The sequence below is a fragment of the Protopterus annectens genome, chromosome 12.part0 (assembly GCF_019279795.1).
Source record: "Protopterus annectens isolate FY-2018-M chromosome 12.part0, PAN1.0, whole genome shotgun sequence".
NCBI lineage: Eukaryota > Metazoa > Chordata > Ceratodontiformes > Protopteridae > Protopterus > Protopterus annectens.
This window is the reverse complement of record NC_056746.1, coordinates 860,032,097-860,058,089: the sequence shown is the minus strand read 5'-3', so window position 1 is coordinate 860,058,089 and position 25,993 is coordinate 860,032,097. Positions and strand designations below refer to the sequence as shown.

The 25,993-nt window shown below is 37.8% G+C and overlaps 1 protein-coding gene across 1 annotated transcript in view; it reads right to left on the bottom strand.

Annotated features, from left to right (window-relative positions):
* LOC122816842 (DEP domain-containing mTOR-interacting protein-like) overlaps positions 1-25,993 on the bottom strand; it is a 699,106-nt gene that overhangs the window by 317,012 nt on the left and 356,101 nt on the right. Inside the window, exons 5-6 of the mRNA XM_044089901.1 lie at positions 21,986-22,168; positions 16,015-16,152 (exon numbers count right to left, since the gene is read on the bottom strand). Of these exons, the coding sequence (XP_043945836.1) occupies positions 16,015-16,152; positions 21,986-22,168 (321 nt within the window). The remainder of the gene's footprint in view (positions 1-16,014; positions 16,153-21,985; positions 22,169-25,993) is intronic.

Genomic DNA, 25,993 nt, shown 5'->3' with positions numbered 1-25,993 from the left:
ATAGGCAGGTGTCTAGAGATGCTTGTACTAGATTGATATCTGCCTATTGTCATGGTTCAGACACTTTCTGTACCCAGCTAAACGCAGCATTCATCTTAATCGCATTCAGAAAAAGGCCATGTGTTGTAATGTGCTATAATGCTGCATTCATTCCCAGAGCTTCCTGATTTCTTTTTATATCCAAATGTATGACTGTGCTGGTATGAGTTCGCAGTGATACTGGCACAACTGCAGAGTTGCAATTTCACTGTGGGTTAGGTTAAACTCTGTGTCTGTAAGGTAAGCCACAGTGTCTGGAGACAGTAACAGTTTCAGTAAAAATGATGGCAAATAAGTAGGAGGAATATGGATTTAGAGTTATATGTGTGTTACTGAAGACAATCCTGATTAATTTTATGCAAAAATAAACACAACCCATTTTGTAGACCTTGTTGTTTTTTTTCTGAAAGATGTATCTTAAAAGTATATTGTCACTTTCAGAAGTATGCTTGTTTTGCAATTAATTTCATTCCTTGTTTTACTCCTCATGTTAAAGTTGCAAGTGATTTTGCTAAAAATGAAGATTGGAGTGTGTTGTTTGATTTTTGATTGTTAGTTTCCCTGTTTACTCTGTTTTCCTATATAGTCACACCCACAAAATGATGGCATGGTAGGTACTATACAATACTTTGCATATGACTGCAAAGCATTATGGGTGAGCAAAAACAATCCTTTAGAGGAGCAACATCTTACTTACATTGTGGCTACCCTACAACATCAAGATGAGTGTTAATTTTCAAAGTAAGGTGTTGCATCTATAAAAACTAGTTGGTGACTTACTTTTCTAGGAAGATAAAAGCTAATGCTGATGCTTTTATCATGGAAATACTGTAGATTATACAAACATTTAAGGAATGAAGCATTGTTGGTTCAGTCTTTCATGATGTCATGGCAGACATTTTCAGCTCTGAAAAAAAATCTGACCTTATCAACAACATAAAATACATAAACAACACACTTTTGAATCAAGAACTATATAATTTGGTATTGGGTATGGTAAGGAGGTTATGTACTCAACTCCAAAGATTTGTTTCTTAGACTTCCCTCAGAGCATGACAAATACAGTTTTATGTCACATTTCCCTTATGCACAGCATTTCATGTTTTGTGGCTTATGACATAAACAATTATTATAAATGTTTGGAGAAAAATAAAACAATAAGATTTTATAATCACATATCAATATAAAAAGTTTTCTAAAATGCAATACAAGTGATACAAGTAACTTGAAAGACACTAAGGTATGATGCAACTCTGAAATAATTAGTCCTGGCTTAGTCATATAACAAAGCGCAGCCACTAGTGCTCTACACAGACTTGGCAATAACAAAAGATGATATAATTTTCTGAGGATTTTTCATTTTGAGTGATTAGGTTTAATTATAAAGCGACATTAAGGGGGGATGGATTCACACACAAGGGCACACTTTATAAGGGCATAACACCACAAGGCAGGTGAGTATGTAAGTCAATTGAGTCAAAGAAAACTACACAACACAGTATAGAGAAACTGCTTTATCAACTTATAGATGGAAAACAGTATGAATTATGTACAGACTTCTGCATTTCTAGTGAAAGCTGTGTTAACCAGTATGCGCGCGATCTGATTGTATAAGGAAAGTGCCTACTTTGCCATGTCCACAGTAACATAAAGACCATGTGCAAACACTGCACAGTCATGCAATACCCTGGGCAAAGTTCAGCAGCAGTGCTACACAGACTTTTAGCAAATATACATCACAGCTCCCCAAGAAAGGCGTTGCAGCACTTCCCTACTGACAATACTCTATTTCTTGCATGCCATTTATTGCAGTCTAACATGACTCACAAAATGAGATGCTATGCTTGAGGTAAGCCTAATATATACTGCAGCTGTATGAGCAGGATATGGGAAAGCTGTCTTACTGATAGCACTGATTTCTTGCAAGCTGCCCACTGTATGGTTAATTACTTAACATGGACCATGGCAGTTCATGTACATGTAACACTGCCATAGTGCTGAGATAAAGCACTACATACTGGGCAGTGCAGCTTCTTATACATGACATTGCAATGCTGTGACAGCAAGTATTGAAATGCCATGCTTCCTTACTACTAGTTGTATAGTGCATATCCTGAATGAATCACAGCAGTATTAGAGAGACAGGTTACAGTGGCCTAGTGCCCACTATACAGTATGAGTTGCAATGCAAGTCATAGATGTGTGCCCACAGAAATTGTGATAAGCAATGCCATATCTCAGTATGCAGACACCAGGTAAACATGCCAGTCTTTATGAACCCCCCCCCCCCCAAGGTTCACCTGGGATTTTGTGCTGTTCAGGGGCATCTTGCAAGCATGACAACATTTTGACATGGGGTTTGCAATGGAATCTGCAATGTACAGTAAGCATCAAGCAAGCAGTTGAGATATAGTTTCTGTTTGGGGAAGTAATTACACAGCTTGTATTGAACATTTCACAATACATTGGGTAATGTGCAAACATGCCAACATAATAACTTGCATGATATAATGTAATGAAAAAGGCACAGACACTGGGTAAAATGCTCGGTATTCACCTCAAAGCAAAAAATAGCAACAAAATAATGAACAAACCACGACTGAAGGAAGAAAACAAACAAAATTTAACGAGAAGTTTGCGCTTTCAAGATCCAAACTGATCACTTCTTCACACTTAAGTCGTACTACTGAACAGCCGAATTTAAGTTAAAAGTCAGCCTATCACAGTGGAGAATGTACTAACTAAATTAGAAAGTGCATTTATCTAAAAACTTTAATTACTTAAAAGCTAAAAATATTTAAAAAATGTACAAACTATTGGTAAAATGTATAAATAATACATAGTACAAAAAACATTTGATACATAATGGTATGGTATCACTTAAACCTTTTTTGAAAGCCAGACCACCGAAACATTAAAATTATGTATCAAATGTTTTTGTACTATGTATTATTTATACATTTTACCAATAGTTTGTACATTTTTTAAATATTTTTAGATTTTAAGTAATTAAAGGTTTTAGATAAATACACTTTCTAATTTAGTTAGTATATTCTCCACTGTGATAGGCTGTCTTTTAATTTAAATTTGGCTGTTCAGTAGAATGATTTAAGTCTGAAGAAGCGATCAGTTTGGATCGTGAAAGCATGAACTTCTCATTAAATTTTGTTTGTTTTATTCCTTCAGTCATGGTTTGTTCATTATTTTGTTGTTATAACTCGCATGATATCACTGCCACTACCTCCTTACAAAGCTGAACTGTACAGGGGACATCCAGCAAGCAAGTAAGCTGACTGCAACTTCTCTGTTAGGACCGTACTGTCATGGCTCATCTAAGAATCTGCAGTTCAGTGTTGAAATGTGGTAAATTCAGAGCAATTTGGCAGCATTGCCATGACTCTTCCAGGATTTTGTGCTGTTTCTTTATCTGTATTCAACACTGATATCACACGCCTAGGAATCTGTACTGTACCATGAGCACCAAGCAAGCAGTGCAAATAGCCTTCCTGTACTGCAGCATTAACGATGTTTGCATAGAATGGCACTGTACAGTGGGAGTCAAAAAACTGTTAAGATTCCCCAGGAATCTGTACTGTGTATCCATAACCTTCATGTAAATCAGTATTTCCATGACCTTCATAGGTCAATGCACACCACAGCAGACAGTGCAACAAATGTGGCATTTCCATAGTATCTGCAAACATCATTACCATGGCTTAACTTGGAACCTGCACTGTACAGAAATCATTTGGTAAGCAATACAATCATAACCTTCATCTCTTGTCTTTGTCTCTCTGACTGTGGCAGAACTAACTTGAATATGTAGCTGCAGTGTACATAACACATACTGTTAAGGATGACTGCAGATTGTTTTCAGTGGGTCAGGGGGCAGGACACTACTGCTTTAAAGGTTGTAGTCTGCCTGACATCATTGCATGGGGATACCCTGCAGATTCAGCTACAAAGCTTTCATTGCCAGTGATCTCTGCTGTGCAGTGTGGGCACTTGTGGTTGTTTGTCTCAATGCACACTCAGAATATTTGTATGCCACACAACCTGCACCGTGTTACTTTGCAATTCACAGTCCTGCCTGTATGCCAAGCAACTGTATTACACAAGTTATTAGTATCATGTTCTTTAGTTGAGGGGTGCTGAATTCCTGGCTTCTGTGAAATACTTCCATTCCATACTGCAGGTGTTCCTGTTTGAATTTCACTCAAAATCTTTACAAACTTACTACATGTCCCCCAATATTTAGCACAAAGATGTTTTCTGATTTGATCAAAATCTCTGTCACATAAATGCTGTCATCAGAGATCTCTTCCAGAAGTCACCCCCAATTTTTGTAATTTATACTGATATATTTATTTAACATCCCATATATTTCCATTCACAACATTATTTCAACTCTGAAGTCAAATTCATTTACTTTATGGCAGTGTGTTGTTGTTAGAGAAATTCTGTGTCTGTCACCCTTCACTAATGTAATGACTTTGAGCAAAATGTTAACAGCCAACAAAGTAAACACTACTAGACAGACTGGACATATTTTTGAAAATGAAAGAAATGAGGCAAAGCGTCTTCTAAAACAGCAGCTGTACTCCAATGTCTCCACAGCTGTGACCTCTTTTATTTATATATTTATTTATGTTTTTCATTTTACTGCAACTGTGTCGGACACTGTACATCACTCAGCTGAGTAAAAGATGCGCACTGACTTTGTGGAACTGTAGAAATGCTAGGTACTTCAGTATTCACTTCAGTAGGAATTCAAATGTCAACACTCAAAAAGCTTACTTTTGTTAAACTGTGAACCATGAGCAAGCAAGCTATAGTATTTGTGCAAAATACGTGCTAGAAAGGAAGGATAGAATATAATGACAGAAGGATACTATTAGACTATCTAGTGTACACTTTAAATACATTTAATTTTTGACATCTTCTCTGTCTCTGCCTACCTTCGCCCTTCAACCTTTCCCCAGTAGTTCTATGCCCTCCTGAATACCTCTCTGCATTTTATCTCCACCACTTATTCAATAGGTATACAGCTCTTTCTGTAAAGAATTACTTCCAGAGCTCTAGGTAGCTGTTAGTCCCTACAGTCTGCTGCCTGTGCCCCATTGTTCCCCCGCGACCCCTTCCCATCTCTCTGACAAATCTTGTGCACTAATATCATATGTCCCCTGTGCCTTGTGGTCTCATGTGAAACAAGTTGTTGCTCCTCTAATATCTGATCATTTCATTTCCCCTTCAGCCCAAGTAAAGGTGTATGAGGGAGAAAACATCCTACACTGGGGGTTAGTGGGAGCGTTTGCCTCCTAAAAATACTTTATTTTGCACAATTAACAGGAGTTAAACCCTTATTCAAATCTGTAAAGAGAGGAATTATGTATAATCATGAATCGACCCTTTCTGCTTGCTGCTCTGCTGTCTTAAACACCATTATTGCCTTTGTGTTAGCCTCTTTGTGCTATGCGCTTTCTCCACCTTCCCATCCTTCCTTCCTTCCTTCACATTTCTTGTAAGGTCTTTCATTTGCCCTTATTACTAGCCTCACACTACTATGTAGCTACGTTGAGCTTTTCCCCATTCATTTCACACATCCATTACCATGACTACTCTATCCCTGACTCACTTCTTAGCTTTATTATGCCCTCAATTTACTTCTAGTCTCAGAATTTAACTTATCCTTGACTTTGTTCTCCATCTCAGTATAATCTACCCTCCTAAAATCATGCATTTTATATTTGATTGTTGTAGTCTTTCTATCCCTACACACTCTAAATCAGACCATGACATGATTACCATTGTCCAGCTGTGCCTCCACTAACTGCTTTCTCCTGGACATCCATAACAGCTTCTGCTTGGTTAAGTCAGCATTCCAAATTCTACTCTTAGTGGTGCAGTCCTACATACTGCTGGAACCTAGGCAGCTGTCTAGGGACCACTGCTGGCAGGGGGTGCATGGTTTAAAATATTAAAAAAAATGCTTTTCATTAAAATAATGTTATGCTTTCTCTTTTAGAGAAAAAAACAACAGTAGTACAAGACAGCGTCAGCTCATACTGTATGTTTGGAGCACAGGAGACTTGAGTAAGTGAGCAGTAGTAGCCAGAATAAATCCAGAGCATGACAGAGAAAGAGATTTGTGGTTTTTATTAGCAGTCTTTGTCCAGAGTGTGTTTTGGGGTATCAGCACAGGATCAGTGTACATATTGAGTGTGGGAGATTTGGATTATTACCAGCAGTCATTGTCTGCAGTGTGGTTTGGAGTATCAGCACAGGATAAGTGTATGCCCAAGGTAGGGAAGATTTGGATTATTATCATCAGCCAATCTTGCTCGTTCTGTGTGTCTGTGGTTTGGAATATCAGTTGAAAGTGAGAGATTTGGATATAGCAGCCAGCACAAGGAATCAAGTGTGTGAATGTGAGTGAGTGTGAGTGTGAGTGTGTGTGTGTGTGTGTGTGTGTGTGTGTGTGTGTGTGTGTGTGTGTGTGTGTATGCACATGTGGGTGTAATGCCCCAGTTAAGAACACTGTCTCGTTAAATGATTTTGCTCAGAGTCAAACCCTGAACCTTAACTATTGGGAGGTAATAGGAGCTTTAATCCTCCACACCAACTGCCAGACCTCCTTTAATTTTTGTTTTCATTACTGAGGATTGCAGTCTGTTAATATTATTTAGTTATGTATTGCCTTTGTTTACTGGGAAAGTCCACTGGGCCAAGGAAGCCCATTTTTAGTGGAGGCCTGAGGAGAAAAGCTCCAGAAAGTAATTAAAAGAATACACAAAAACAATTACAGAAATTACAAAACACAAAAATTATTTACAGAAATTACAAAAAGTTAAAAGAGAAAAAAAACAACAAATACACAACGATTATTTGCAGATATTACACCAAAAAGTTACAAAACTTCAAAGGATATTCATGAAAATGAACCTAGAATGAACTAGAGCTGCTACAAACTTTCTGACACAAAGGCTGACCATCATCATGGTCACAGATACAATAATAGGAAGATATAAAGTAGAAGAAAAATGTTAGGATGAGGCAGTAGTATGCAGCAGGAGAGGTGTAGGGAAATGAGGCCAAAAATAAAATAGCCAGGGTGAGAATACAAATGAACTAGTAGAAGTTGGTTTGAAGGCAGATGTAGTTACTAAATAAAATAATAAGGGAAGAGGGCAAAGGAGAATAGAATAAGGAGAGAAAGGTGAGAGAGGGAAGAGGGGAAGGGTGTACAGAGGAGAAATGAAGTAAAAGAGAGAAGGGGGGATGTGAGGAAAGGAAAAGGGTAGTAGAGCTAAGTGGAGGTATAAGTAGGAGTAATGAATGTAAAAGTTCTACTGATTAAAGAGAAGGCATATTAGAGGAAGGTGAGGTCAGACAAGTTTAGGGGTACAATGATTGATTTAGGTAATGCCTGAGAGATAAGAGGAACAATTACACACCCACTTGAAAAGAAAATAATTGTGTAGAGCAGTTTTAAAAATGGAAGGCTTTCTTGTAAGCAGATGGGGGTGGGGGGGGGGGTGTACATTGTTCCAGAGTTTAGCTATGCTCCTAGAGTATAACAGTTGACCTGCAGGTAGCTTGGATTTATGGATTTGAAGAATATACTGATGTTCAGAATGAAGAGTCCTAATATGATTATAGAGGGAGAATAAAGAACTAAGTGCAGGGCAGTTTTGAGCCTTACGTATTAATTTATGTGTGGTTGTAAGTTGAAGTAAGACAAAGTAATGGAGGAATTCCAGCCACTGAAGTTGTTTTGTTTGTTTAATATTAGTATACAGTTTTGTGGGAAATAGTCAGGGTCAGTGGTGCAGCAGGTAGTATACCTGCCTCTAGTGCAGAAGTCTGCAGGCTCCATTCCTACACCAAGTATATTGATTGCTGACACTACAGTGCAGCAAACAGGAGGGATGCTGCATCCCCAAGATGTTAATCTGGGTTCCATCTGCTTGAGTTGGCAATTGTTAAGGTGGATATAAAACATCAAACTCCTAACAAAAAGAGTAGGGAAAATTTCCTGATGTCCTGGCCAAATTTCCCCTAGTAGTATAAAGTCCCACCTCGGGTCTGCCCTAAAAAGAGGACACTAACCTGGTTAATAAAAATAAATAAAATATATGTTGACGTAAAATGTGTTACTTTGTTAACTTTTATCATGATTTAGACTAGTCTGTGCTTCTCAGTCTACAGTTTTGCAGAACATCTCTGAAATTGCCTTAAATTTGTATGCCCTTTCCTTTCTAGTCACTTAACCAAACAGTACTTTGGGGGAACTGGAAATTTATGCTAGGCTCCTCAATGGTGCCCTAAACTGCAAGCTTAGTAACTGCGCCTATGAACCCATACAATTATAGTATAAAGGAAGGAAAATGACTGTAGTAATTAGCAGCATCATCATTGTGATGACCCACCACTGGACCAGTAATCAAGGAGCCTCAAACCTCACCAGTGGCACCAGTTGGGGACGTACCCTGGGAAGATGACAAGTACATACATAATATTTCCAGATGCAGCTCTCTGCATCAAGTGCAATTTCCCTTAAGAGCACACAGAGACCACAGTCAATCTGGGGCTGATTTCTCCCTCTTTCTCCAGATCCCCAATAAGACTGCCAACTGGCACAGCTATAGAGTTGAGATCTCAGCTGAGTGACCAAGCCCAGACCTAAAGCACTCTCTCTGTCGAACCAGTGCTTTGTGCCCCTGCCCAAGCAGCTGACACACACACACACACACACACACACACACACACACACACACACACACACACACACACACACACACACACACACACACACACACACACACACACACACACACACACACACTCTTTGAGGTTTGATTGACACACACACACACACACACACACACACACACACACACACACACACACACACACACACACACACACCTGGGAAAGGCTGGCACAGGTTTACTAGCTATGCCCCCTTCTGTACAGACTATAAGGTAGTTGCCACTGCCACAAGTCAACTTCTTATCAGCTACTTTAAGGTCCTTAACAAAGTGTGTTCAATCTTACTGTGTAATATTAATATTAATATTAATACAAATGGTAGTTTGACCAAGAGCAAAGCTATTATGAGTGGCCCACATAGTGTCACTAAATAAATATGCAAGTACTCTCAAAACTTAAATATTTCTACACAAATCAGCCACATTGAAAGATTTAAATATATTTAATAATAAGTTAGCATTGCCGCCTCACAGCAAGAGGTTCTCCAGTTCAATTCTCGGCTGGGGTGCCTTCTGTGCGGAGTCTGCATTTCCTCCCTGTGGTCACGTGGGTTTCCTCCGGGTGCTCCGGTTTCCTCCCACATACCAAAGACATGCAGTAGGTGGATTGGACACTCTAAATTGACCCTAGGTGTGAGTATGTGCATGTTTGTGTGCCTTCTGTGGAAGGTTGGGCGCTGGGCTGGCAACTCAACACCGTAAAACTCCACTGCCAATCATGAGCAGACAGATGATCTGCTGTGGCGACCCCTAACCGGGAAAAACTGAAAGAAGAAGAAAAACAAAAGAACAAGTCAATACTACATATATATTTACAGTGACATCAGAGTTCAAAACCACAGGAAATATTTAAAACAACATTACCAGACAGTCTCAAATAAATAAAGAAAAATATCTAAACTAAGCTTCACTATATTCCTGACTGTATCTAATAGAATTACTATACCCTAGTTAACTTATTTAATTAGAGCAAGGCAGATGTTGTGGGGAATGTTTCTTGTCAGGTCCAAGACAGAATACAGAATACTGTCTCACTAGGGTTGCCACCTTTCGTCATGGCTCAAAGTAAAGCCACACCCCTCGCATCACCAGTAACCCCATCCATCCCACTCCCTCACCAGCCCACATCCCACCCATTTTGTGACATCACAGTGACATCACTTGGCAGGGAACGCCCTCTTTTCCCATTCCTGCTGCCTGCTTTCGGCTGATTTACTATGCTTTTGTGTAAAAAAGCATAGTAAATCAGCCGATTTACAAACTCTGATAGTTTGTTTCCTTTCTGAAACAAATATCGGCATTTGTACAGTGTTTTCCAGACTACCGAAGAATCAGTTTGATTTCCATATAGTCCTGAAAAAAAAATGGAGGGGTGGCAACCCTATGTCTCACTAAGAGAGTTCTCAAATTAATATCTCAAATATTACTGCTGGAATAGCTGTAATAGCTTGCAGAATTATATAATTTCTTGTCATCTGACTCTATGTCAGGTGAACCCCTCCCCCACTGCTGGAAGCTCACAGTATTTTGCATCTACCTATGAAAATACATAGACCTCAGATCTTTGGCAGATGCTGTAAGTCATAAAACAGTTACATTCTTCCACATTTCAAAACTAGTAATTATTTCACCCTAAAGACAATACAGAAAGCACAGATTCTGTGCCCCTAGCTCATTGAAAACTGAAAGATACCATCTTTTATTGCGCAGCCATAAAGTAATTTAATTTCAGATATTTTTCTGAAGTTAACCTCCTGTATTTCAGTTTTCACTGTTAAAATATATACATTTAAACAGTTACAATAGTGCATATACATTTCTGTTCTATTCCAATAGGGCACACTGTAGTTACATTTCAAATAGCACTTTGCAAAACTCTTTTCAACACACACTTCTGTACCAGCAGTTTCATATACACATGACATACACTTTTAATATATCTGTAACCAAAGCATCTTGTATAAATCTTTTCGATATTCACCAATGATACACAGTTATTTACAAAATTCCAGCTAGCTGGGCTGAAAGTATCTCCTTTCATTACAATCATCATCATATGAGTCATGCTTTTTGAATGTGATTCTTGGCTTCCTTGTTCTGTTGAATGCTGACAGTGTGTTTATAGTTTAGGTGTGAATAAATTGGACAGCATGAAGTCTGTGAGTTTAATGTTAACACTGTAACTATGAATACATTTTTACATAGCTCTCAACCTTCCATCTCCAAAATGAGGAACACTAACTCTCATAATGTGAAACAAATGGGCAACATGTATAACACTAACAGGTTGCAAACAACTTCAACTAGGAAGCTCATAGGATGGTTGAAGTGTGTTATTTTTACTTATAGAATTTTTTAATGCCTTAATATGATTTAATTCTATTTGTCATGGATATTAGTTACAAAAATGCCTAACACTGAATATGTGACAGACTCTTTCAATGTGTAAATTTGAGGAGCATGAACTTTTTAAGACCCCAAAAGAGGAATATTCCTCATAATGAGGTACACTTGAGAGATATGCATTTTTAATTTAGCTTTTTCTTTGCAGGGACACAGGTATGAAATGCAGTGTGTTTAGGCTACAAGAGTGTAGCTATGTGACTCTGTCAAGTTACTTCAGCAGACAGTCCTCTTGGGTTGCTCCTGAAAAAGGACACTTGCATCCAGTGGGGTGTCCCACTCTGTTAGCAAAGGTGTTACACATTTGTCTTTTGAATTATTGTACCCTTCACATAGACATTAATTAGTACTTTACTGTATTCTAATAGAATACAAAACCTTTTGTAGTTTAATGGATTGCCAAATGCATTTTCACTAAAAGTGAGTTTCAAGGTAAAAGACAGTTTTCTGTTTTGTTTAGAAAATAGCTCTCAGTGTTTTTTCTCTGTAAAATTTTTGAACTAAATGTTTTAAAGGAAATGCAAACTTCTGTGATAATTATAAAAGTAAAGTAAAAAAATACTATGTATACTGACAGGTTTGAATATGTTAATGGGATACTGGTATGGTTGGTGGGTGCCTGATTCATTACAATACATACTGCTCCATTTGTCCTCATTATGGCTCTGTTGACTCTGGATGTACAACAGCACATCATTATTAGCCATTTAGTAGGTCAGACCTGTACTGAGTGATGCCAGATGGAATAGCTATTCTTGATGATGATACAGAAAGGTGAAAAATAAGATGTAGCACCAAAAATAGTATATTGCATGCAGTAATATTTCTGAGTTTTTTATGGCATGTGAGTTGTTGAACAAAAGCTGCTGCAGCATTTATATTACTTTTAATTGTTTTGCTTTATTTGTCGCAGTAAATGGTGACTTAATTCATTAATAGGCATGGATTGTGCAATATAGTCTGAACATGTTACATTTTAGTAGTCTATACAAGTTGCGTTTTAGTAATATATTTTTGTAGTACCTTTTTTACAGCCTCCAGCAAATGCAAAGGGGTTGACTTTGTCAGGTAATATAGTTTGCATTATTTGGGGTTATGATTAGAACCGTCTGATCTTCTGCATCCATTAAGCAGTAATTATTGCAGAGTGCTGTGATAGATTCTTCTCTAAATGATCAGATTGTAAAGGCTTTCAGCATTTCATTTAGAACTGTCACTCTGGCATTTACCATAGATGACTAAAGATCTGACTTATTAATGAGCTGCTTCTTGTGCCAAGGATGCAGGATTTGAATCTTTCGAACATCATTTACCTTCTGTGTGACATTGAGCAAGCCACTTAACCAGACACTGCTTTGGAGCAATTGGGAATTTAGGTTAGGCTCCTTAATGGTCTCCAGGACTGCCTGCATAACCATAAACCTGTTCATATGTTCATAGGTGTATACAAGGCTAACGATCACTAGGGCCTTTAAAAGCCTAGCTGTGCAACCCAAATACGATTCACAAATCTGATTTATATTTGATTTATAGGGGATCATTTACTGACTGCCTCTGTCCATCAGAGACACAGGAGCCAGACCAGTAGTGAATTTCTGATTACCCATCTGTAGGCCCAAGCTGCACTTAAATAGGGATAGGGAGGAACTCTTCTTTACATGGGTGGGGAGCTTGTTCCAGTGAATGAGATTTCTCAAAGAAACTTATCTGTTTCTCCAACATGTCCTATTTATGTTGCAAGCAAAATTGTTGTTTGCCACTCAATCGTGATTACACAGCTGATCCAGTTCAGGAAATGTTACGGCAATATCACCAGCAGGCCAATTCTTTTTTAATGTAACACAGGCAGGAAATATTATTGCAATATCAGCAGTACACCAATTCTTTTTTAATGTACCATAGGCAGGAAATGTTATGGCAATATCACCAGTGCACCATTTTTTTAATGTAACATAGGCAATTTAATCTTCAAGGGCAGAAGGCACTGCATTTGTAGATGAAGTAGTGAATTGTTAAGATGTTTGCCAGAAGTTTTCTCTACATCAATAACAGTTCTATTTAATGTTGAATTATTCAGATTACTTTTACTTCTGCAGAGATTGTGCAGATTCACTCATTTTGATGGATTATAATGACAGCAGTTTGAATGGCCTTTTACAGTTGAAATGTTCTGAAATAGGTCGTTTTGTCATTACTGGTTCATATACTTTGTTTTACTGCTTAATGGAAAAATTTCAAAATTACAAATTTAGATCACACTCTTAACAAAAGTTGCTGTATTAAACAAAGAGTATAACATAATGTAATACAATCAGGAAGATGATTCCACGAACACCTGCATTTATGCATATTCCTAAAAATGTGGAGTCAATGGTTTGAAGACAGCCTGGGGTCCAAGGTACACTTAATTCAGTACTGACTAGATGCATTTTCAATGAAAGTGATTTTCAGTGTATTGTCAATTAATGTGAGTTTCAAGGGCAGAGAAGTTTACCATTATTGTTTATTGTTTATGTGGACCTTTTCTCCCTGGGCCTAGTGTCCAGTCAGACTTTCCAGGTAAACAAATGTAAAATAAAATAAATAAATAATTATTCTAAGTCTGTTTTTAATGCAAGGCTGTTTTGAAATAAAAGTTTTAAATTAATTATTGTAAAAAAAAGAAGAAAATAGTGTGCACACTGGCAGGTTTGACTAATATTTATGGTAAATGGGGAGAGACAACCAAGTAATGGGAGACTAAAATGACTGCAGGGCAGGGGGGTGCTGACCAATTACACTGCCTAGGGCATAATTTGATCATGATCTGGCTCTGGTCTTACACCAGTTGGCTGAACCTATCATGCTCCAGTTCCTCAACTGCTGGTCCCTTTTCTACCTTGGAGCTCAGAACCTCCTAGTCTGCTCTTGGCAAATTCTTCATGCATATCCTGTTTGAATATCACCCCCTTCCTCCAACTCACCTCCTTTAGTCTGTCGTTTTCTCAGTTACATACTTCTGTTTTACAAATTATGATGAGATTAGTTTCATCATCCTGAAAATTCAGGGGGAAAAAAACTTTTGAAACTTATTAATTGAAGTTTGACAACCATTTATACAGTCTTATATTTCATACAGCTTATTTTTTGCAAGTGATGTCTATAATACATTTTTAAAAGGTGATCCAGTTGAAACAGGTATCATATAATTCACAAATATTGCTGAAGATTGCACATTAATTCAGATGGAGTGAGTAAGTATAATGCCTTTGCTGACTTTATGATACAACCCCATTGCAGGCACTGGCCCCTTACCTGTCTTTGTGTTACAACCTGTTGCAGGTACAAGCCCCTTATCTTACTTTCTGACTTTATGTTATACTGTGTTGCAGACATTGGTGCCTTAAATGAATTTATGCTACACATTATACACTTACTCTTTGCCTGACTTAATGCTACACTTTGTCAAAGGCCAATGCTCTTTGCCTGACTTTATATCACACACTGTTGTAAACACTGGCATGTTATGTGACTTTATGATACATCTTATTGCAGGCACTGGCTCCCTGCTTGACTTTATGTTATACTTATGTTTATGCTTAGGCATCCCTAAGATGGTGGCACTTTGTGTGGCAGCATCCTCTCTGGCTCCTGCTCTGCGTTCTGTGTTTATGCAGAAATTTGTTATTTGACATCCATTTGTTGTCTGTTTTTGGAGGCTGTTTTGAGTGGTTGGATGTGTGGTTGGATGCAGCCATGATGTCCTGCCTGGATCATTGAGATTGTTGGCTTTTTGGAGTGGTCGGTCTGGTCGTGGACGTTCAGGCCTTTGGGTGAGAGTTGCGCTGGGGGAGGATGGATGGGGATTCGGTTGTCTGCTGGATCCAGATTTGTTTTTTGCTGGTCGGAAGGAACTGGACTGGATGAAGATTTGGAGCATTGCTGGTATGGAGATGTGGTGAGAGATGGTGTAGCTGGAGAAGACTGTGGTCATTGAGGACTGGGAGAACTGTGATTGTTGGTTTGGTTGTGTCATTTAGGACCTTCATGTGGCAGAAGCTTGGCTCTTATCTATAGGTTTTTGAATTGAATCCAGATCTAAATCTAAGTTAGATCTGAGCCTTTGAGTTCTGTTGGTCCAAAGGGGATCTGAATGGAACTTGGATGGAGGTAGTGGAGTTGGTGAGGTTGACTGTGGTCACTGTTGGGCACTACAGCGAATGAGTCAAGCATGGTTGGTGAAGCATCTGTGCCTATGATTGCTTGGGACTCTGTTGTTGTGTATGCATTTATTGTTTCCATGTTTCTGTGTTTTTGTTTTTTATACATGATTTCTGTGTTATGTTATTCTGAGCTTGGAGGACTGAAATTCCATTCAGCTGTGCACTTCTGTAGTATGGTCTGAATGAAAATAAAGTTTTTTTTACTTTACTTTATCTTCCTACAGGCACTCACCCCTTACCTGATTTTATGGTACATTCTGTTGCAGGCACTGTCCCCTGCCTCACTTTATGATATATTCTCTTGCAGGTCATGTTCCCCTGCTTGCCTTTATGTTACATCTTCCTGTGGGCACTGGCTCCTTACCTGATTTTATGTTATATTCTGCTGCAGGCACTGGCTCCTTACCTGACTTTATGTTATATTCTGCTGCGGGCAATGGCCCCTTGTCTGACTTTGTGTTATGGCCCCTTGCCTGACTTTATGTTACATTCAGTTGTAGGCAATGGCCCCTTGCCTGACTTTATGTTACATCCAGTTGCAGGCACTGGCTCCTTGCTTGACTTTATGTTGCACCTTGTAGCAGGCACTGGCTCCTTACCTGACTTAATGTTACATCCTGTTCCAGGCATTGGCCCTAATCCAGGGCTGCTATAATAAGTGTTTGGCTCCCCAGATGCAGAGATTAGGCTTCCTCTTCGAACTGCAGATACCACTTTGATTTCCTTGATAGGCTGCACTGCAAAAAGAAAACATAACAGTTTAAATAAACAGTGTCAGCATTCACTCCTAGTTGGAGTACCTTCCTTAGGACCAATAAAAAAAACTTACATGGCACAGTGATAGTGACAGTGAATATAGAAATCTTTTGTTAGGGAATTTTAGTAGTATTCTTATACACTCGCATAGCTCTCAACCTGATAATATAGCTCATTCACTATACCTGGGTATATTGGGGAGATTCTAACAGGTCACAACATCCCACTCCTCTTCAATATTTTAAATATATAACACCATTAGTTTTGCATAATACAACTAGCACAACATCAGTAAACCTTTGTTTATTAGATCTTTCTGGGTAACCCAAGGACCATGCAGGTCACCAATATGGCAGGTGGCTAAGAGAGTGTGTGTGAGTGTGTGTGTGTGTGTGTGTGTGTGTGCGTGTGTGTGTGTGTGTGTGTGTGTGTGTGTGTGTGTGTGTGTGTGTGTGTGTGTGTGTGTGTGTGTGTGTGTGTGTGTGTGTGTGTGTGCGTGTGTGTGTGTGAGACTGTGATATAGGAAGCAATACCACATAGGAAATAATTATGTGATCTTTAAGAAATGAGAATATATACTACATAATCCAAGATGGATGGCGCTGTTTTCATGGAAATACACATAAAAGGTGACTGATTACACTGAATGATTCTTACAGAAAAATAACCTCTACTAAATATCCCATCCTAACTCACCTAATTAAAAATATCAATGGTGTAGCCTAGATTTACACTATTATGCTGCCAAGTGAAACTCTCCCTATCCACTCCTGAAATTACTGGCTTAACCAAAGCAAAAAATAAAAAATAAAAAAATAAAAAACAATTTGGCAACTTATCACTATGAACAAAAAGTTATTCAAAAAATATATAATGAATAAAATAATTCAATGATAGACATGACATTTTTCAGTTTAAATTGTAAATATCCTACTGCACAAATAAATATTCAAATAAAGTGCAATCTTTGGCTTACATGATGCAGTCTGTGCTACGCCTGTGAGAAATGTTATTTTACTTCTCTACAATCACAATAGATAGCTCAGTCACCAATGACCCTTATCCATTCCAAGTTTTCCTTGATTCTTTCCCGTGAAATTGTGTGAGTTCTGAATTATAAAAAGTAAGAAGGAAAGTGCCTTCTGTTGTTGTCTTCAAGGTTCATAGAAAACAAAGAAAATAACAACGTTGTAAACATTTTCCATAAAAAATAAATAAAAAATCGGCCACAGAGCTGTATGAAAACAGTTTGAGTTTATTTAACTACATATTACTAAGCAGTCAAACATGAATAATAAATGCTATGACCATAAAGACATAGAAGTAAAGGTAAAATATACTAAAATGTAAAAACACACGTCAATGAGGTAAGTGGAAGAAAAAGCAGAATTAAAATATTAACTAGAGTAAACAAACCTTGAGGGATCTGTTGAAACTTCTGAGCTGGTGGTCCTGAAGTTTACTAACAGATAGTAGGATACAAATATTGTAAGCTTGAAAAGGAAAGGAATGAATTAAAGAGAAAGCAAACCATACTCTGAGAACTACCATCAGTCCCAGGGTGGCAGAGCAGCAGACACAAAAACACTCCAGAGCACAAGCAACTCTTTAAAGAGCTATGCCTTATAGGATGAGATAGGTCAGGATAAGAACCTTGTAGATGATGTGTAATCAGACAGGCAGGTAATGCTGGGTAGCAGAACGTTTGTTCTAGATTCAAATAACCATGTTCATAGTTCTGAAGCCGCAGTTTCAAGAAGTTGCAGTAATAAAAACATTAGAAAACCAGGGCCATGCACAGCTACAGTCACGTCAACTAGTGGAAAAAAAGAGCTCAATCCAGCCAATATCAGTCTGGTGAAAGCATGAGAACATAGCAATTACTAGCATCTGGTCCTTTAGTGTCAGTCTGGCATCAAGAATAACTTCAATATCCAAATCATCAACACAGATACAAGCCATTCATTCCCAATAGATAATATAGGGTTCAAGGGAGGAAGATACAAACCCCTGAAAGTGGGATGCACTACAATAGTAGTAATGATCTTAATCATTATGATTTTGTACTTGAAATTAAGCATCCAGTAAGGAATACAGTCAAGATAATCTTCTAGGGGAATGGAGAAGTGACACAAAATCCTGAAGGAAGGAGCGTCAGAACTGCAGTGACACAAAATCCTGAAGGAAGGAGCATCAAAACTGCAAGTCAATGATATAACAAGAGGACTGACAATCTCTCCTTATTATAATATACCTTAAGGACAGTAACTACAATGTCCAGGAAGGGACACTGTGGTACTCAACAATCCTGAAGGTAAGATGAGAAGGAAACAACACCTGGAACAAAAAAACATGTTCTCATCCAGAAAGGAAAGATGCAAAACACAACTGACCAGAAATCAAAGTAATTACTTGTTTACACAGGAGCTTGTTAGAGTACTACCAAGATAGAATAATGTGTTTGATCTCATGCCATGAATAGACACTTAAAAACCTTGTGAGGGCTGTCTCAGTTCTGTGCTGAATCTGAAAGAGACCACAGAGATTTGGTTCCTTGAGATGAGAATAAGGTTGGAGTTATGCCACTTTCTCAAGGAACTTACCATTAAATGGAAAGTTTGAGAAATTACTATAACTCTCAAAACTGTCAGACCTAGTAATTTTTTTTGAGAACTGGGGTAAGTAAGGTCACATTTAGAAAAGATATTCCCTCACCCAATCCCAAAAAGGATTATCACATATATGGCAGAACCCAAGATGTCCACACAAAAAAAAAGTGATACGCTTTGTATGACAAGTACTAACAATTCAGGTTGTCTGGAGCATACTGTAGACTAATGTCATAATTTCTCAAAAGAAACCCATCCCAGAACCTAAAAGAAACATGAACTAGACCAGATCAGACCAGACCCTTCTCTTGATGTGTTCTAGACACTGCATATGACTTAATAGTGCAATTTTAGTCACAAAGGAGTACACATCATTACCCGAAAGCATCCTTTGTGTGCTAAGACAAGCTCCACACAAGAAAGCTGGCAGTTGGTTGGCCACTGGAGATATTTCCCTTGGCAAGAAAGCTGCCTTCTTACTAAAGACGATCAATTGGCAGAAGGCATACTGCTCATTCACATGAGGAATCCTGCCTCCAGCAAATAAGAATGGTGCCACTGGTGCTTGAGCTTTGAAGGGACTGGAGCTTAGCATCATACCAGGACTCATGAGGTGTCAGTTGGACTGAATGAGCATGACAGGATGCAAAAAGATCCAGTGGAATAAGTCTAAGCCCAAGAACAGGTACCTTACCAAGAGGATTACTGGCCTCAAACATATGTCTTATGCAGCCCGACTGAAAAAACTCTGGCTGTACTCAGTGGCATATCGCTTACTCAGAGGTGATCTCTGCCTGACTTAAAAAGCCATGTCCAACTCAGAATTGATGGACATGCTCCACCTAAAGAAATCCAAGTCACTGTGAGCCACACGCTCTAGTGAGCTAAACCTCACCACAACAATATATAGAACATGCTGGAGGGATAGATTCCTGTCACAGAGACTTCCCATGCTTTGGAACAAAATTCCAAACTACATTAGGCAGAGCCCCTCACTAACACTCTTCAAGGGAAACCTTGACGAGTGGATGGGTAACAGAAAATACACCCCTGGGATCACTTCATTTGCTCTGCTTGACAGAGGATCAGTTAATTAATCAATGGGGCGGCGAAATCCGACACACTCTGGCTAGGCTTATAAATGCCCTTGGGCAGATGGTCTAGTACCTACCTATGAACCTACGTACAAGTACAGGTACAGGTACAGGTATAAGTACAGGCAATGACGAGGGCAGGATTACTGGCATTTGCATGGATCATCTGAGCCTGTGTTCATTATTCATGCTCTGGTTCCTCAGCTCACATAGGAATGAGACTGTGCTATTCATGCTGTTTAGTGGGTGGTCTCAGCTTGCAGCCTTCCAAAGAAAGACTAAGACAGGCTTTACACTGCCTGCCAATGAGTGTTCTTTCTCTGAGGTACAGTGACCTTGGAGTAAGAATAATAAAGAAAGAGAGGGTGTAAAGTAAATTCCTCATAATGGAGTGCATGGGAGAAGTATCTCATGCAAAACATTATTTTATATGCGTTATGTTCACTCATATTATGATGATCTGGAGTAGAAGTGTTATGGGTTTGTATCGACCTCAACTCATTGTGAACGAGCCATTGCAGTCAAGCTACTGTGATATGAGCTTGATTATGTCAAGGAGATGTAGTAGATCCATAAGTCCATCTTGGTCATTTGGGGCTGTATCCACAGGAAGCTGATGCACAACAAGGTAAGGAACTTTATAGGTGGCACACTTAAGAGTTCCTGTGTGGGGAAACCACCACTGGAGTTCAGTTACAAAGAGAAATAGCCATTGGTCAGCCAAGAAACCAGATCCACCTCCAGTCCAATGGCAAGCACAACAATGAACACTCAAGTCCAGAGTTATTCCCTGTAGTTTTACTTTTGTCCACCAGCTTTGCTATTCTGCATAAAAAGTACATTGCAAGTTGCTGGAATTCAAATAATCCTTGAAAAGTGGAGTACTACTCTAGTAATAGAATATAAATTATCAGAAACATCACAAAGCTGTGATCTTAGTTGCTGTTTCATTACTGGAAACCAAGACTGTCCTCCTGCCAGGCTAGGTGAAATAGTGTATGCAGGGGAGGAGGGGAGGGCAAGTCTAAAAGCAAAAAAACAAGAGGAGGAGAAACAATGAGAAAGAGGTGGAAGAAAAGCAGAACTTTAAATATGGCAAAAATGAAGGACTGGTCAAAGCTATGGCATTTGGGATTCAAGACAACAAAAGTATAAAAAGACACACTTAGGCTGCAATAACTTATAAGAAATATAGGATTACTTTAATACCGACTGAATCATACATGACAGAAAGGCAAAGGCAATCACACTGCATGATCAGACCATTTGATATGTCAAAATAATCAGTACGACATGTGAGGTGTTCAGCTGTCAAGGAAAGAGCATCACAAATAGGGGTGATTTTTACCTCATGAGGCTTGAACCGCAGGCAGTCCTGTACTCAAACTATCAAGATTGAGAGCTTTACCTGGTACTGCCGAGTCATGGTGTACACTGCTTCCTGAGTGAAATGACCTGGAATTTTTTTACTTATAATGAAAAAGTTTTAAAACACAATTACACTTTTGCAGAAAAGAAAACAAATACTAAAATGAATAGAATTATATGGACGGGTAACAAGCCACTGAGAACTTGAGAGCAGGTGAGAGCACAGCTTTGCTTTCGGTTGCTGTAAAAGTCTGGTATGTAAGAGGAGACCTGAAGATATACAAACACACAGACTTATTCATTGCATTTGGTGTAAGCCTTCCAGGGCATACATAGTAAGCACTGAATAATCAGTTTACTTATTTATGGCTAGTTATTGGCCCTAGGTGTGCGTGTGTGTGCCTTCTGTCTTAGGCGCCGGGCTGGCAACTCGACACTGTAAAACTTCACTGCCAATCATGAGCGGACAGGTGATCTGCTGTGGAGACCCCTAACCGGGAAAAAGCCGAAAGAAGAAGAAGCAAACATTATTATACAAAACAGATAAATTATTTTAAAAAATGTATGCAGTGGCATACATAGCTATACATTCAGAGTTTAACCATGTGGCTATATATTTTTCTGCCCACATATTGTATACATGAGTGTATACAAAAAAAAAAAAAAAAAAAAAACGCGGACAGTATCTGGAGTACATATGAAATGTTATATACAGAAGTGGGAATATACTTAACATCACTTACCAGAGAGGAAACTGGAGTTATCAGGTTCAGGGTTCAGTTTACGAAGACAAAAGGGGCTGTCTTCATATTCCTGCACAGAGCGAGGGGTTTCATTCAATAACTCTGTTAGTCTTCTCCGTCTGCGAAAGTTGATCCAAAACTGGTAAAGAAGGTTACTGTCAAAGAAATGATGCCTGTTGGATACTGGAAAGGTTGTTGAGGATTAGTTCAGGAACTAAGCAAAAGAACACACAAAGCAGTATTATTTTGCAGCTGAGTCACTAGTATACTTAATCCTTAATCCAAACCACTAATCCTGGAGAGATCCCTTATCTGGCTGTTTTACACCCACATGTGCTGTTAGGAACAAAGGGATGTTTCATCAGCTATCTTTTTTTCCATATTCTATTTAATTCTTCTTCAGATTCTCCAAGTGATGAGAAAACAATGGCAATAATCTAATCTAATTGCAGGATATATTACGCATTACCTACACTGCTATAAAACAGAGCGATTAAGTGACAACTGCCTCAGTCATTTGATGTATTTTGGGGGAGGGTCAAACCCAAACATAGGGTTTCACACACCTGGCCCTTGTTGTACTGACAAATTACCTATGTCATTATTGCTTTGTCTGTCATGAGTAATAGGGAGTCAAAGGTATTCTAGGTAAACCTCCACAATTATGTACTTTTATGCAGTCTGTGCTTTTTGTGCTTTTGTTTAGCTGCTTTATATGAGTATCCTTTCAGATAAATATGGATATTAATGGAATGAATTCAAATGGTATGATGGTTTTCCTCACCGACATGCTCCCAGACAAATTTTTACACCTGAAATGCTAAATTATTAGTAAACAAAATGTCCTATTCTACATTAGAGGCATTATATTTTGCATATATCATTGCTGTGACGTGACTGCATAGTTATCATATTTCATTACTTTAGTGTTTGAATCTACATTTGGCTTTAGTTCCTGTTACTAAATGTGTATATAGATTTGCCATTAGTTGCTGATGCTGTATGTGTCTAAATCTGACATTTTTCACTACAACAGTGTGTGCCTGCCATTTTTCACAACTTCTGCTACTGAATGCCCACCTGTATTTGCTATATATGTGTACATGTACATTTGGCACATTTATATCAAACATGATATTATGTTTGTTGTATGATCACCCTGATATGCTGAGTGTCTGTACTGCTTACATTTCCTGAGTCTGGAGTGTATATGAGTGTTAAAATGTTGAATCTTGTACATCTACATTTACTGTGATTGCAGTACATATCTGAACTATCTTTACACAGAATCCATCCCTGAATTTCACAGATCACCTCCTGGGACCAGGAATCACTGAAACATTGCCTGGCACTAAAGTGACAAATGGGGAAGCCAACATGTTTTCTTGAATTATGGCAAATTCTTGGTTTCTCAAGCGACTACCTCCCCCCTTCAGTAATAGTTACCTTCAAGGTAATTGGCTGATTGAGTCACACTTGTAGCACTGCTCCTTGCGTCATACATGTAAATGTGTACACACTGTTATTAGCTGCATTTTTGTATGTTGCTGTGCACAGCACATGGACAACATTTATATTCTGTGTTCTGCATGATACAGAATAAATTTAGGCTTTGCAATCCTGGTGTGCATTGTTTGCAGACAAACTTCATGTGTAAACCCACTGTTATTTATTGGGTCACTCTGTGTGCATATTTGTTCTTTCTTTATTTACTTACACATTTTTGTTTATAAAGTGAGCAAAGAAAACTGGCAAGTCACATATGTGGGGAAGTAGCCACTTGAGAAAAAACAAGAATTTACCATGATTCAAAAAAACATGTTGGCTACCTGATTTGTCACTTTAGTGCCAGGCAAGATTTCAAATATTACACCACTATTCTTTGTATGTATGTATGTATGCATGTGTGTAAATATATATATATATATATATATATATATATATATATATATATATATGTGTGTGTGTGTGTGTGTGTGTGTGTGTGTGTATATATATATATATATATATATATATATATATATATATATATATATATATATATATATATATATATATATATATATATATATATATATATATATATATGTGTGTGTGTGTGTGTGTGTGTATATATATATATATATATATATATATATATATATATATATATATATATATATATATATATATATATATATATATATATATATATATATATATATATATATATATATATATATATATATATATATATATATATATATATATATATATATATATATATATATATATATATATATATATACACACACACACACACACACATATATATATATATATATATATATATATATATATATATATATATATATATATATATATACATACATATATATATATATATATATATATATACATACATATATATATATATATATACATATATATATATATATATATATATATATATATATATATATATACACACACACATATATATATATATATATATATATATATATATATATATATATATATATATATATATATATATACACACACACGGGTCTACTTCAAAACATTGAATTCTCATAACATTGAAACTGAAAACACTGAGACCATAACATTGAAAACCCAAATCAACGAAAACTCAGAACACTGAAACTTTGCATCATAAGATTGAAAACCTACAATGCACATGTAAATAACATCCTCTCCACCTATAACAACAACGCCAACACCAAACTAACAAACACACTTTTTTCTACGTTTCTGCAGGGGGCAAGCCCCCCTGCACCCCTCATGTGGGGGGGCTCTGCCCCCCCCCATAAATTAAAAATACCAATTCCAAGATTGCACTGTAGTGGAAAAAAGTTAATTTCCTAACCTCACTGTATCACGTCCACCATACAGAATGTAAACATAATATCTAAATCACTTACCTGTATGGCCTAAAAACACTTACAGATTGTCAAAATAAACCATTTTCCCCTACTCACTTCTCCCAGCTCTTCTCAGAACACTAACTTAACTTCCATGAAAGTAACACATCCATATGTTTACATTCTGTATGGGGATCATGTTACACTGGGGTTAGGAAATTAACTTTGTTCCACTATAGTGCGATCTAGGAGTTGGTATATTTAATTTATGGAGGGTGTGGGGGGCAGAGCCCCCCTGCAGAAATGTAGTAAAAAGTGTGTTTCTTAGTTTGGTGTTCTTATTTGTGGAAGGGATGTTATTTACATGTGCGTTGTAGTTTTCTATGTTATGATGGACACTTTCAGTGTTCTGAGTTTTCGTTGTTTTGGTTTTTCAGAGTTTTGGGTTTTCGATGTTATGGTCTCAGTGTTATGAGTTTCAATGTTATGAGAATTCAATGTTTTGAAGTAGACCTATATACACATACATTTGTGTGTGTGTGTGTGTGTGTGTGTTTATTATATCATGAATGGTCAACGTGTTAAATGTTTGAAAGACAAAACATTGAACAAGACATATTGAGCACTGATAATACATGACAGCACAAATGACGGAAACACAGTACTTTTTGGTGTACTAATCATAATCCTACCAAAATTCATCTCAGATTTGTCTGATTAGTGGTAATATTGTGGGCATTTTTTTTTTTTTAAGTTAAGATGCACGGTTGGGATTAGAGGTTGGGGCAGGGATATGATTAGCATTCATCACTTAAGGTGGAGCAGGGGGGTGACCCGATGTCATGCACTGTCTCCCGTGGACTTTTACTTTGGTAGCAAGTAGCCGCCATAACGTAAAAGCAGTTGAAGTGGATTGTGCCTCACAATCAGAGACTGAAAGCAACCGCTGCCAACTACCTGGACATACAGATGCTGCAGATACCCAGCAAACCTAGTTTGACTGCTCAAATGAATATGAGCTCATAAAACACAAAGATAAAATGTTATGACAATGTGACATACATTATGGTAACCTTGGCAACAAGAAAGAAGCCACACTAAAACATTCATCTTGTCCACACCAGCTATTTTAGTCTGTGGTCTA